The sequence below is a fragment of the Oryzias melastigma genome, linkage group LG6 (genome assembly GCF_002922805.2).
Source record: "Oryzias melastigma strain HK-1 linkage group LG6, ASM292280v2, whole genome shotgun sequence".
Classification (NCBI taxonomy): domain Eukaryota; kingdom Metazoa; phylum Chordata; class Actinopteri; order Beloniformes; family Adrianichthyidae; genus Oryzias; species Oryzias melastigma.
This window is the reverse complement of record NC_050517.1, coordinates 14,766,800-14,778,636: the sequence shown is the minus strand read 5'-3', so window position 1 is coordinate 14,778,636 and position 11,837 is coordinate 14,766,800. Positions and strand designations below refer to the sequence as shown.

Here is an 11,837-nt window from a genome sequence, read left to right as displayed (position 1 = left end):
AAGGATACATCCAAAAGGTAAACAACAAATATCTGAAGTAACACTTGTTAATTTTTCTAAACAACAAAACAATAGTTAATTCTCATTATAGATTATCAATAAGTCATTATATTAGAGATCAAAACCTTACAGTATCATAATATAACATTATAATTGATGGTGACTTCCTCTATGATTGGCTAGTCCTGGATTTCCAGAGTGTTCTCATTTGAACAGCTGTTTAATGATAATAAATGAACGCTGATTCATAGAAAAGAGCTTCATCTGTGTTTATCTAAAGCACAAATTAATGGCAATTTTATTTTAGATGCCAGGTTTGAGTGGGAGGAAGGTAAAAATGTAACTGCTTTATTGGAATCCAGCAAAACAAGCTGCATTAATTTAAAATAAAGACAATGAATGGGTTTGAAACAGGATAAACTAAACATTTAACTTGAAAACAACAATTTATTTCAAAAGTGACACAAAAAGAAGTAAATTTCCAAAGTGTCTTTGATAAAAAAAAAAATCCAAAATTGTCATGCTTGGACTGAGGATCTAATTTTAAACCGAAATGTTTTGAAAAATTGAAATCACCCCCAAAACTTTTATTTCTTTCCTTAAAAACGATAAAAAAAATCTCTGACCTATGAGTTTCTAATTGTAAAAGGACATTTGGCTTTAAATATATGACTGAATAAATCTCGTCTCCTTACCCCAATTTGTAGGCACTCCCTCCTTTCAATTTTGGCATACATAATAATTTCTGTGAACTGATAACCCCGCCCCCTTTTGTATAAACTGAATATAGAGTTTAGAAAACAGAAATTAAATGTAACATGATAAAAATTGATTTATTTACATGTTAAGTGGGATAAAATATTTTTAGTGATTAATTTGGTTCATATTTGAGCTATAAAAGATTTTAAAACAGTGTAGTCATGTCTTAACCCAGCCAATGATGTGCGCTCGGTAAACCACTATATTGGTTGATAAGGAAACCCCACAATTTAATGCCAACACACAAAAAAAGACAAAAATGACTCAAACTTTATGTTTTATAAATGTATCTCTTACATACACATCAAAACATAAAATTATTTATGAAATAAAAACAGCAGCATGTCTCAGGTCTACACCCCTATTCCTCTATGCTCCCGACTTGGGCCGAGTATCAATTATAATTACCAGATTCTCTAAAGGAGAAGTTCTAACAAAAATATTCAGATCATTAATATTGTAAACATTGTTCTGCTTCTCCTGAGGGTGTTTCAGTTTGGCCACTAGGGGGAGCTCGTGCTTTAGCAGTACACTTTTTTTTCCAAGAAGAATAAACAAAGAATGAGCATAAACCAGTGCTTTAGACCACTTTAAAAAACATTCCCTTAAAAGAGTTTAGAAATTCATGGTTGTGATTATATAAAGCTGTTCATTTAGTCACGCTGACCAAGTGTTAGCATTAGCCGTTCAATGAGAATTCCATTAAACGTTAGCATCAAGCTAACAGACTTTAGCATTATGGGCTAGATCTGTCTCTGTTTTTACTGACTGATTATTGATTTATGAAGATTAAATTGATTAATCGGTTTTATCAACCCAGCCCTCCTCCTGACAGCCTTCTTTCTAGATATTATTTCCATGGACATTGCAGCAAGGATGTGAAAGAATACAATTTAAACTGTTTTACTGGTAGAAATTAATCAAGGACATCTAGAAAAGTTCAAGTCGGGTTGATGAGCATTGACAAAAGTCCACTTAACTGACCTGAATCGGATATGTCATCCCAGTACGGCGCGTCAAACTCATAGTCTGCCTTGAGAATCTGCTCGAAGAGCTTTGAGTCATTCTCGTCGTAGAAAGGGGGGTAGCCACAAAGCCTGAAAAGATGAAGAGATGATACAGCGTCATCTTCCTTGTGTTACGTGACCCAATTCTTTAGATTTGGGTTGAAAAACGGTAAAAAACATCTTCCTTTCAATGCAGTGACAGTGATATGTGCAGGACAAAATGAATTTAATTTATATCTGCCTTCACTGATGAATCATGAAAAGGAACAAGTTTAAAGTTTGAAATATGTAAAGACTTGCTTAACATGACAAACACTTTATTAATGGGAAACACCACCAGGGATGTTCTCGTTGTTAGCAAGTCACACCATTTTACCTTATTAGAATACCAGCTTTCTGCAACACGTTTACCAGCTTTGTTTTACAGGAGAAACAGCAGATGGATTTTTATAAGAACTGTTATAACCTACAGATTTTGTTTTGTTTTCGACTATACTGTTTTCAAGAAAGAAAGCTGAGATATGCTCTAAAATAAAAGGCTTGCTAAAGGACCCAATGAAAATTGTGTTTTTAACATGTTCTTTTCTGGAGGTGGAGGACATTTATAAAGAAAATTAATCTCAAAATTACATTTAATCAAGTCGTTGTGCATCAGGTGCAGACGAAAAACAACATGTTTGAAAAAAATCGTTTTTTGTGACATAGAAAATACTGCTCCTTAAGTACTTGGCTTATTTCCTCTGATACCTCACTGTATGTTCGACCATCAATAAGCATTGTACTTCTAAATCTGATATTGGTTTGGATTTTCCTGAAATACCCCCCACCAAAAAAAAAAAACTCATAGTACAGGATGTACTCACAGGATGTAAGCGATGACTCCAATGGACCAACAGTCCACAGCTTTGCTGTAAGGCTTCTGTGCCAGAACTTCTGGAGCTGCAATAACATTTTTAATCAACACAAAACCTAAAAATCCAATGCAAACAGTTTGACCTTCTACCAAAGCGCTCCAGAATAATTGCAGCACATGACTAAGTTTAACCCGTGGCTACTGGCAGATTAAACTAAGCAATGTTTGGCCAACTCCTACATCCAATTATCTCTCAGTGAGTTTCCATCAATGCCAAGGATCACAGGTCGTCCTCACCCACGTATCCAGGAGTCCCGCAGGCCGTGGCCATGACGCCGCCCGTCCCCTCCATCTTTGACAGGCCAAAGTCACTGATCATGATCTTTGAGTCATCGTGAGGACTAAAATACAGCAGGTTCTCAGGCTGGAACAGTAAAAAAAAGAAAATATTTATCATGTGCTAATTATTTCATCTGTTTAGACTGTAAACATGAAAGTTTTCAACCAACTGAGCATCAAAATGTGTTTGTTCAGGATAATTTCTGTGGAAATAATCCAAAACCCTCCCATTTTTGGGGTGGACTCTCATCCACCAGGCCACACAGCAAGTTATATCAGCCAAGACGCTCCATCTGTTTACTTAGAAAGAAAATCCCGGACACTTAACCTCTTTGGATGATCGGGGCTACATGTGGCATCAGTTAGACGGGTTAATTAGAAGGGATTTTCACCGTAAGAAGACTTAGGACGGGGCGCCGTGAGGGTTCTGCTGTACCTTCAGGTCCCTGTGCACGATGCCCATGGAGTGCAGGTAGTTGACCGCATCCAAAACCTGCCGAATGAGCCGACTGGCGTCCATCTCTGTGTAGAAACCCTTCTCCACAATCCGATCAAAGAGTTCACCTCCGGACACCCTGACATGAGACAAGTCAAAATGATGCGTATAAGAGGTTTGCCTCTGTGGCACACAGGTGAGGAAAAGAAAAGTGGAAACAAATAACTAGGGCGGTCAAATTATCGTGTTAATCCCGATTATTATATTAGAGACATTATAGAGCATTATGTTTTTTGATCGCGTTAATCTCATTGTTGCATCAGATAGTTACTTCTGTGTTACACACCTGGAGAAGCATTTTATCCCACTCATACCATGATCATGTAAGAAAAATATCACTATTAAATACATTATTAGAAGTTCAGTCCTGCTATATTTTTAGGTTTAAATTGTTTTTTACAAAAGCCGACTGTTTAATACGTGGTACATCGCGTTGTCATGGTAACAGCCTCAGCCCGAGGTGCATAAGGCGTGCGAGAACCGCCCTTCGCTCTAGCTCCTCTTGAGAAAGGTGATCGCCATTAGAAAAAAAACATTTTTGAGGGAAAGTTCTCCTCTTAGCGCTCATTTTTGTCCAGATGGTGAAGCAAAAGTTTATTTTTAAATATAACAAAGTCTAAATAGTTCAATTCCTCTGTTTCATTTCTTTCTTCTTAGATTCTCTTTATTTTGTTTCTGCTTTATCTGGGTCTTTAAAATAATCAAATTCACCCAAATAGGTAGAATATAAAATCCCTGTCTTTTCTACTGTCCTGCTGTTAAGGGAAACTGTGGATTATGGTATATCAACACTTGAAATATGGTATTAAAAAGAAGTTTGTGTTAAATATTTTTTGAATTTGTCAGAAAAGTGCTGCTAATATTTTTTGATGTGGTAAATTAGAACACTCAGAACCTGATGGTTTTTGTGTTTTTAATTTTATTTGTTCAAGACTTGAAAAAAAAATTACCCCTTGGTGGTGTTATAATGAAGAAAAATGCAATAAAGCCACGTTTTTTGTTTTATTGTGATCTTTTACTTAACCACATTGTCACAAACTTAAAGAAAATACCTTAAAATGAGCAATTATTAGGTAAAAAAAAAATTGCGATTAAAATTGGTTAACTAATTACAGGTTATGATTAATTAATTGCACAAAAAATTAATTGCACAAAAAACATCACAAAAACAACAGAAAACAAAATAAAGCTAAATTAATAAAGATAAACACATGAACTCTGTGTTTAAACATAAAAGACACTCAAAGCACTTCATCATTCTGTAGATGTATTCATCATTATCTCAGGTGAGCCTATTTTCAAGAGCAATTAGAAACAAAACATTGAATTTTAAGCATTACAGTTTCAGCTGAAGCCATCGGTCGCCACATGACCCCAATTATAAAAAGGAAAGATAAAGTTCTAAACTTCTTCAAGAAAATGTAAGAAGGTAAAGGCTTATTTAGGGGCCATTCCTCATTAAGGGAGTTTGTAGACTTTTCACTATTTTCCTTCAGCTGAGTTTTAACACAACAACACAAGGCAGACACATCAGCAACGCTCAAAAGTTATCCAATTCTCACGCATGGACAGCTGTTAAAGGCCTGCTTAGGACAGCTGAAAGTTTTGAAATTCACTATTGGCATCAAAGTTTAAATGTTGAACCTAACCTTACAAAACAATGTAAGGCTCTAATATGTACAGTAGCTGAGCTATACTGAAGAAATAAAATAAAAAAAAATTAGTGTTGCCTATATTTTTACCCTTTCAATGAATTAAAGAAAAAAAGCATTTTTTTTTGTTTGTATGTTTGTATTGGTTTACGATTTCGAGATATCATTATTGTTGGACACAAAAAAAACAATTGTTGGGCTAACCTTTGAACACAGTATTCTGTAGACACAAAAAAAACTATTTTTTTTATTTTAGATTGTTCTGGATTATACATGTTTTTTGTAAATGCATGATTGGACATGATTTTTCTAAAAAAAAAATTAAAAAATGAAAGTGTCAAAAAGCAAAATTTTGATTTTTATTAGTTTAAAAGAACATATGGAACATATTAAAATACATCAGGCCCTTTTCACAGTGAGGGGAGAGCATTAACCACAACACCACCATGCAACCTTCCTATAATTTAATATTTATTTATTCATTTTCATCTTATTTAGCATCTAATAACAGTTCATAACAAAGGTCTAACCACTGAAGCTTTCCTTTTATTTTCTCAAAAGACAGAGTCTGTCATTCAGACGTACTCAAGTCAGTGACTCAATCAGTGCTCAGCTGAATAATTCACTTAAATATATTCACAATGATGATCGACACTATGAATGTATTTCTTGGGAGGGGGTTATTGCACACATGAATTCAATTATTAGGATCATTTTTATTTTTTTTAATTACGTTTGTTTTCTGAAATGTTGCTTTCGTTTTTCCTTTTCTAGATTTAATTTTCTGGAATTTTTTTTCATTTTCTAAAATTCAATGTCGTTTTGTTATTATTATTATTTGTTTTGTTTTTAAATTGTTGTTGTGATCTTTACAATATTTTTTGGTCAAGTGATTTGTTGATGTGATTTGAACTTCGGGGCCACCGTAGGAAACACCCGGAACAACACAACAAATACGTGAGAAACTGTCGAAGCTTTTGGAAGGAGTTCAGTGAATTATTATTCATATCTTCACAGATTTCTCCCTGAAATGGGAAAATGTGTTACTTTGTTTTTTCAGAACCTCAGAAAGCATATATTTTTTTAAATAATGTATTAATTTTTCTGGCAAAATTCTACATACAGTAAATGTAATAATGAAATACCATACCTCCCTCCAGTTTAGGAAATATGTGAATTTTAATCTAAAAATAATATCATATTCCACCAACAAAAGCGCTCTTAAACTATTGAAATCTGTAATATTTATTAAATCAACTCCCCTGGTTATTTAATATTGTTTCTTGTACATTATTGGACTGCAACAATCGTTTTTCATGTTGTATAATTGCATTTTGTTCAATAAAGTAAAAATAAAGAAATAGTTGCAGATAAAAGGAAAGCTAGCAGCGCTCTGTCAGTGTCAGAACAAAAAACAAATAAAGTTTGCAAATAATAGTGCCAAAGTGAACGGAATTACAAAATTTAGCTGACTGTGTCTGTGTGAAACGATTCTAAGACTTTTCAGATGTTGTTTTCTTCCTCTTATTTTGAATCTAAATTTGTCCTGGTCGTGGGTTGTATTGTGCAGCTGGATAAATATTTTCAATTTTGTCTGACCACCGACTGTTCAAATTGAAAATTTGACATGATATAAACATTTAATTTACTTTAAAAACATGTCTAAAATGTATTCTTACACTATGAAAAACTTAGCAATTGTATTTGTTAACTCTTTGGTAACTATGTGGTATTTGGCCAAGCATTTTAATTATTAATAAATATGTTAATAGGTACAAAATGCATTATTCTAAGCTTATAAAATTATTAAATAAAATTGTTGGACTCCACTATATAATTAAGTGTGCAAAAGTTGCAAAATTAACTAGTTTTTCTTATTCTCCAAACTGGTTTATATTGAGAAACATAATAGTACTTGTAAGTTTGATCCGTTTCTCTAAGTGCGCATTTGACTGGTACTAAATGATAGTTTTCTTCTTCTAAAATATGTAACAGCTTAGTGAATTGAGTTCTTTCAAACACTTCTTTTTTTTAAAGTTTTCCTGCATCTATCAAATGTCATCTTGACATTTTGTACCAATGCTGTGTTTGCCACTAATGCACATGTCACTCAATACTTTTAAACTACAAAAGATAAAGACAGAACAAGTGACTCACCAAGTGTGACGATGTGCCTGCTTTTATAAACAACTGCCAATAACCTCTTATGTAAAAGAGACTTTGAGGCAACATTAAGCACCTTACAGAGATAACGAGAACTGCCGGCTAAACCGACAGCGCATTAGTCACAGAAGCTGTTAAATTATCTGAACGAGGGAAGACTCTAAAACATCTTGACAGCTTTGGCTGCTCTAAAGAAAATCTAAAGATCTTAATCTTTAAAACTAATTGAATATATTTATGCAAATTCTGGAAAAAGAGAGAAGAACAATACAAAGAGGATGTATTTTAGCATACCACGTGCTAAACAAATCAAATTATTTTATTTCGCAATAAAAATGAGAAATGTGCAACCTTGTTTTTTTATGCCCTTAGCTAGTTTTTATATTCATAGCATCTTATAAAGTTTATTTATTATAGATATTAAATCTGCTCTCACACAGATGTGCCGTCTTTTGATTAACAGCTCAGCAAACGTCTTTCTTGTTCCAGAAACTTCCAGGTCTTTTCTCTCACCTGTGTTTTAGTTTTTCCTTAAGATCACAGTGGATTAAAGTTCTCATTTGTTTAAACTATACTTCTGGTTTAAAGATTTGATTAAACAAATAGAAATTCACTCATCAAATTCATGATTGATTCTTTCAAAGCTATTTTTGTACATTTTTGAAATAACAGCTTTTCTTCTAGTTATTAATGTGAAAATGTTTCCTTTTACAAACTATTTTAATTATAAATATTTTATTTCAAATAGATTACCCTGTTTTCTGCACTTAAAAGCCTAATTTTATAGAGAAAATAACAGTTTACCTTATTATCCAGAGCGTCTTTTATTCAGACTAATTCTGGTTGTCCTTACTGATGTATCAGCGATTTTGAGAGGAACACTTCACTTTGTTAAAAATGTCATTTCTGTTTTTTTAAATAAGCAAACCGGTTGGGTGTTATCGTTAATACGCTAACATGGCTAATGTGTAGTGTGTTGTGTTTGTCACACAGTTCACATCGCCTCAGCAATCTATGTTCAAGCGACCATTTCCAATGAAAAGTCCACATAAACTTTCAAAAAAGAGCATTTCAAACTCTTGCATTCACCTGTAGCTATACTATTTTACTATTTCCGGTTTTTACATACAAAACCAGCCACCATTAAACGTGCAAACCAGTGTAACTTTGACCAATCAGGGGATCGGATCTGACATAGAGATGGCGTTCCTATTAATTCACGAGAGTGCCAACAGATTGAAAATTGATCATGAAGGAACAGTTAATTTTTAAGGTGTGTACCCGGCTGGAATTAGTCGCTAATATGACAAAAATATATCCTATTTTATATATCCTAATAGAGCTGTGAAAGAAAAGCCTAAAGGGTTACAAGGGTTAAAATGACCTCGGTGAAACAGGGCGCCATACATTAAAAGTAAAACAAATAGATTAAAAAAACAGCTTAAATGTTAAAACAATTATAGAAATGATATAAATAAATTACATAAAACCCTACAAACACCAAAAAAATAAGTATTTTTTTGTAGCAAAACACCACAGGTTTGGATGTTAAGTCTGTTTGTTTTCTCCTTATTACTTTTCATCGCCTTCTTTTGCCTATTATATCCCTCCTTTTGCATTTTTACGTCAACTCAAGCAGGTTCTGACACTTCAAAAACAAAGGAGACAGAGGTGTTGATAAGATCAGCAGAATTTTGTCAAGGAAGTGAATGAGTATGTCTCCCCCACATGGATGAAAGGGAGTGAAAACGCAAATGTTCTGTTGCATTCTTTAACAAATGTGACGGCACGCCGTGTAAAACTGTAAAAAATGATTCCTTTTTCAAGCATTCACTTTGCCAAAGATGCCTCAAGGACGTCAGCGAGCCTCTGGCTCAGAACACAGCCCATTATCAAAATGACAGGCCAAACGGAAGGCCAAGAGCTGACCTACACGCACACAGTGTGGTGGGTTGATGTACTTACAGCTGCATTATGAGGTAAAGGTGATTCGAGCTCTCATAGATGTCTTCCAGAGCCACTATATTCTCATGCTTTATCCTGAAAGGAGAGAAGAGAAAATTCACTGCTGGTTACTTTAACCTTTTTCCTTTACAGTTTTTTTTCTCTCAATGTGTTATTTAGTTTTTTTTCTCAAACATAAATGTTTCTTCATCCTAACACTGGGGAAAACTAGTCCGACTGCAGAGAACATTAAAGGATCCAGACTCCTGGCGGCTGAAACGCCCAAGAATAATAATATGATGGATCAAGATGCTGGGAGTCTGTGTCCAGGCAACCGCAAAAGCAAGCAAGGTATGGCTGCATGCGATGGATAACAGCGCTGGTGTCTGGAAAAGGTGAAAAAAAAAATTGGGATAATCTCAGAGGACCGAGCAACACGTGTTTCCCTCAAATCTGGAATGAAAATGAGATTGCAGTGCGAAGGCTGACAGAGAGAGCTAAAGAGCATGAAGAGAAACGGATAAAACAAGAGAAAAAAATTAAAGCAGCCAGTGGATAGCAACTGTAACTAGGCAACTACACCCAACTATTGCAATGCTTAATTTTAGAGTGACTGATAACTGAGCTTCTCTGGGAATTTACCCATCAGCCCCTAGAGGGGAGAGGGGTGTCAAGTGGTGTTGGTGCAAATCTAAGACAGGTGTGCTATCTAAACACACACAAAGGCTGAAATACTTCATTCAAAAGAAGACACTCATACTTGTCAATAACTGTTAAACACAAGGAGGGAGAGCAGAAACAGAAACACTCAAGACTGGTGCAAAGCGGAGAGCTTTTCTTCTGCAAACATCCGCTTGGTCATGTGGCACTCACTTCCTGAGAACGGCGATTTCGTTCTCGATGCTCGTTTCCTTCCCCTTGAGAGCTTTTTTGGGAATGCACTTGATTGCAACCATCTTTCCTGTGGCCTTCTCCCGAGCCATCACGACCTCAGAAAAAGCACCGCTGCAAAAAAACAGAAACGAGGCGTGTTACTCTCGCTTTGTGTGAGCTGAGACAATATTGACACGTATTCAGTGCATAACAGCAGAGCACTCAGACGCCAGAGTACATAAACAGCATATTGTGAATATTTACAGAGAACCGCCGCGGTCGACACACACGGCCTTCTTTGCAAGCGTGTGCAGCCAAAAGCATGGCAAACACTATTAAACCTTAAAAAAAAAATGAAGAAAAAAAAATCTCACACCCACTTAGGAGGTCAGATAGCATTATCTTCCTCTGCCATCTGCCTCCATATATGCCTTTAAAAACAAATAGAAAATTAAGGAGAAATTTGCTCGATCAATTTGTATCTGTTGCTATGATACCAGGTGGAGGATGCAGCTTGCTGAGAAGGCAGCGTGATTGCTTTTCTTCCTCTATTTGTTTTCATTAGTTACTGTTTTTCTTCTATGCATCTTCAGGACGTCTTTATGTCAAGATCCTGACAAATAAAAAGATGATCCACGGCTTTAAGGATCATTTAAGAGATTCAGGAAAAGTGACTATACAATTTCAATTTAAAAGATGGATGGATGAATGAATAAATGAAGGAATGAATGAATGACTTGGATGAGCAGAAGAGGATGGATAAATGAATGAATGAGTGAATCTGATGAGCAGAAGAGAGTGGGTGGATAAATGAATGAATGAATGAATAAATGAATGAATGACTTGGATGAGCAGAAGAGGATGGATGAATGAAAGAATGAATGAATGAATGAATCTGATGAGCAGAAGAGGGTGGATGGATAAATGAATGAATGAATGAATAAATGAATTAATGACTTGGATGAGCAGAAGAGGATGGATAAATGAATGAATGAATGAATAAATGAATGAATGACTTGGATGAGCAAAAGAGGATGGAAGGATGAATGACTGACTGAATGAATGAATTAATGTCCCGGATGAGTGGAAGAGGATGGATGGATGGATGAATGAATGAATGGATGAATGAATGGATGATTGAATGACTCTGATGAGCAGAAGAGGATGGATGAATGGCTAAATGAATGAATGAATGAATTCATATCCCAGAGGAGTGGAAGAGGATGGATGGATGAATGAATGAATGAATGAATGAATATCCCGGATGAGCAGAAGAGGATGGATGGATGAATGAATGAATGAATTCATATCCCAGAGGAGTGGAAGAGGATGAATGGATGAATGAATGAATGAATATCCCGGATGAGCGGAAGAGGATGGATGGATGAATGAATGAATGAATGACTGATGAGCAGAAGAGGATGGATGAATGAATGAATGAATGAATGAATGAATGAATGAATGACTCTGATGAGCAGAAGAGGATGGATGGATAAATCAATGAATGAATGAGTGACTCGGATGAGTGAAAGAGGATGGATGGATAAATGAATGAATGAATGAATGACTATCCCGGATGAGCGGAAGAGGATGGATGAATGAATGAATGAATGAATGAATGAATGAATGAATATCCCGGATGAGCAGAAGAGGATGGATGAATGAATGAATGAATGAATGAATGAATGAATGAATGAATGAATGAATGAATGAATGAATGAATGAATGAATGAATGAATATCCCGGATGAG

At 35.2% G+C, this 11,837-nt stretch overlaps 1 protein-coding gene across 1 annotated transcript in view; it reads right to left on the bottom strand.

The window, feature by feature from the left end:
* camk1db (calcium/calmodulin-dependent protein kinase 1Db) overlaps positions 1–11,837 on the bottom strand; it is a 34,194-nt gene that overhangs the window by 7,613 nt on the left and 14,744 nt on the right. Inside the window, exons 2-7 of the mRNA XM_024281828.2 lie at positions 10,087–10,218; positions 9,235–9,309; positions 3,395–3,533; positions 2,917–3,043; positions 2,630–2,705; positions 1,744–1,856 (exon numbers count right to left, since the gene is read on the bottom strand). Coding sequence (XP_024137596.1) covers positions 1,744–1,856; positions 2,630–2,705; positions 2,917–3,043; positions 3,395–3,533; positions 9,235–9,309; positions 10,087–10,218 — 662 coding nt within the window. The remainder of the gene's footprint in view (positions 1–1,743; positions 1,857–2,629; positions 2,706–2,916; positions 3,044–3,394; positions 3,534–9,234; positions 9,310–10,086; positions 10,219–11,837) is intronic.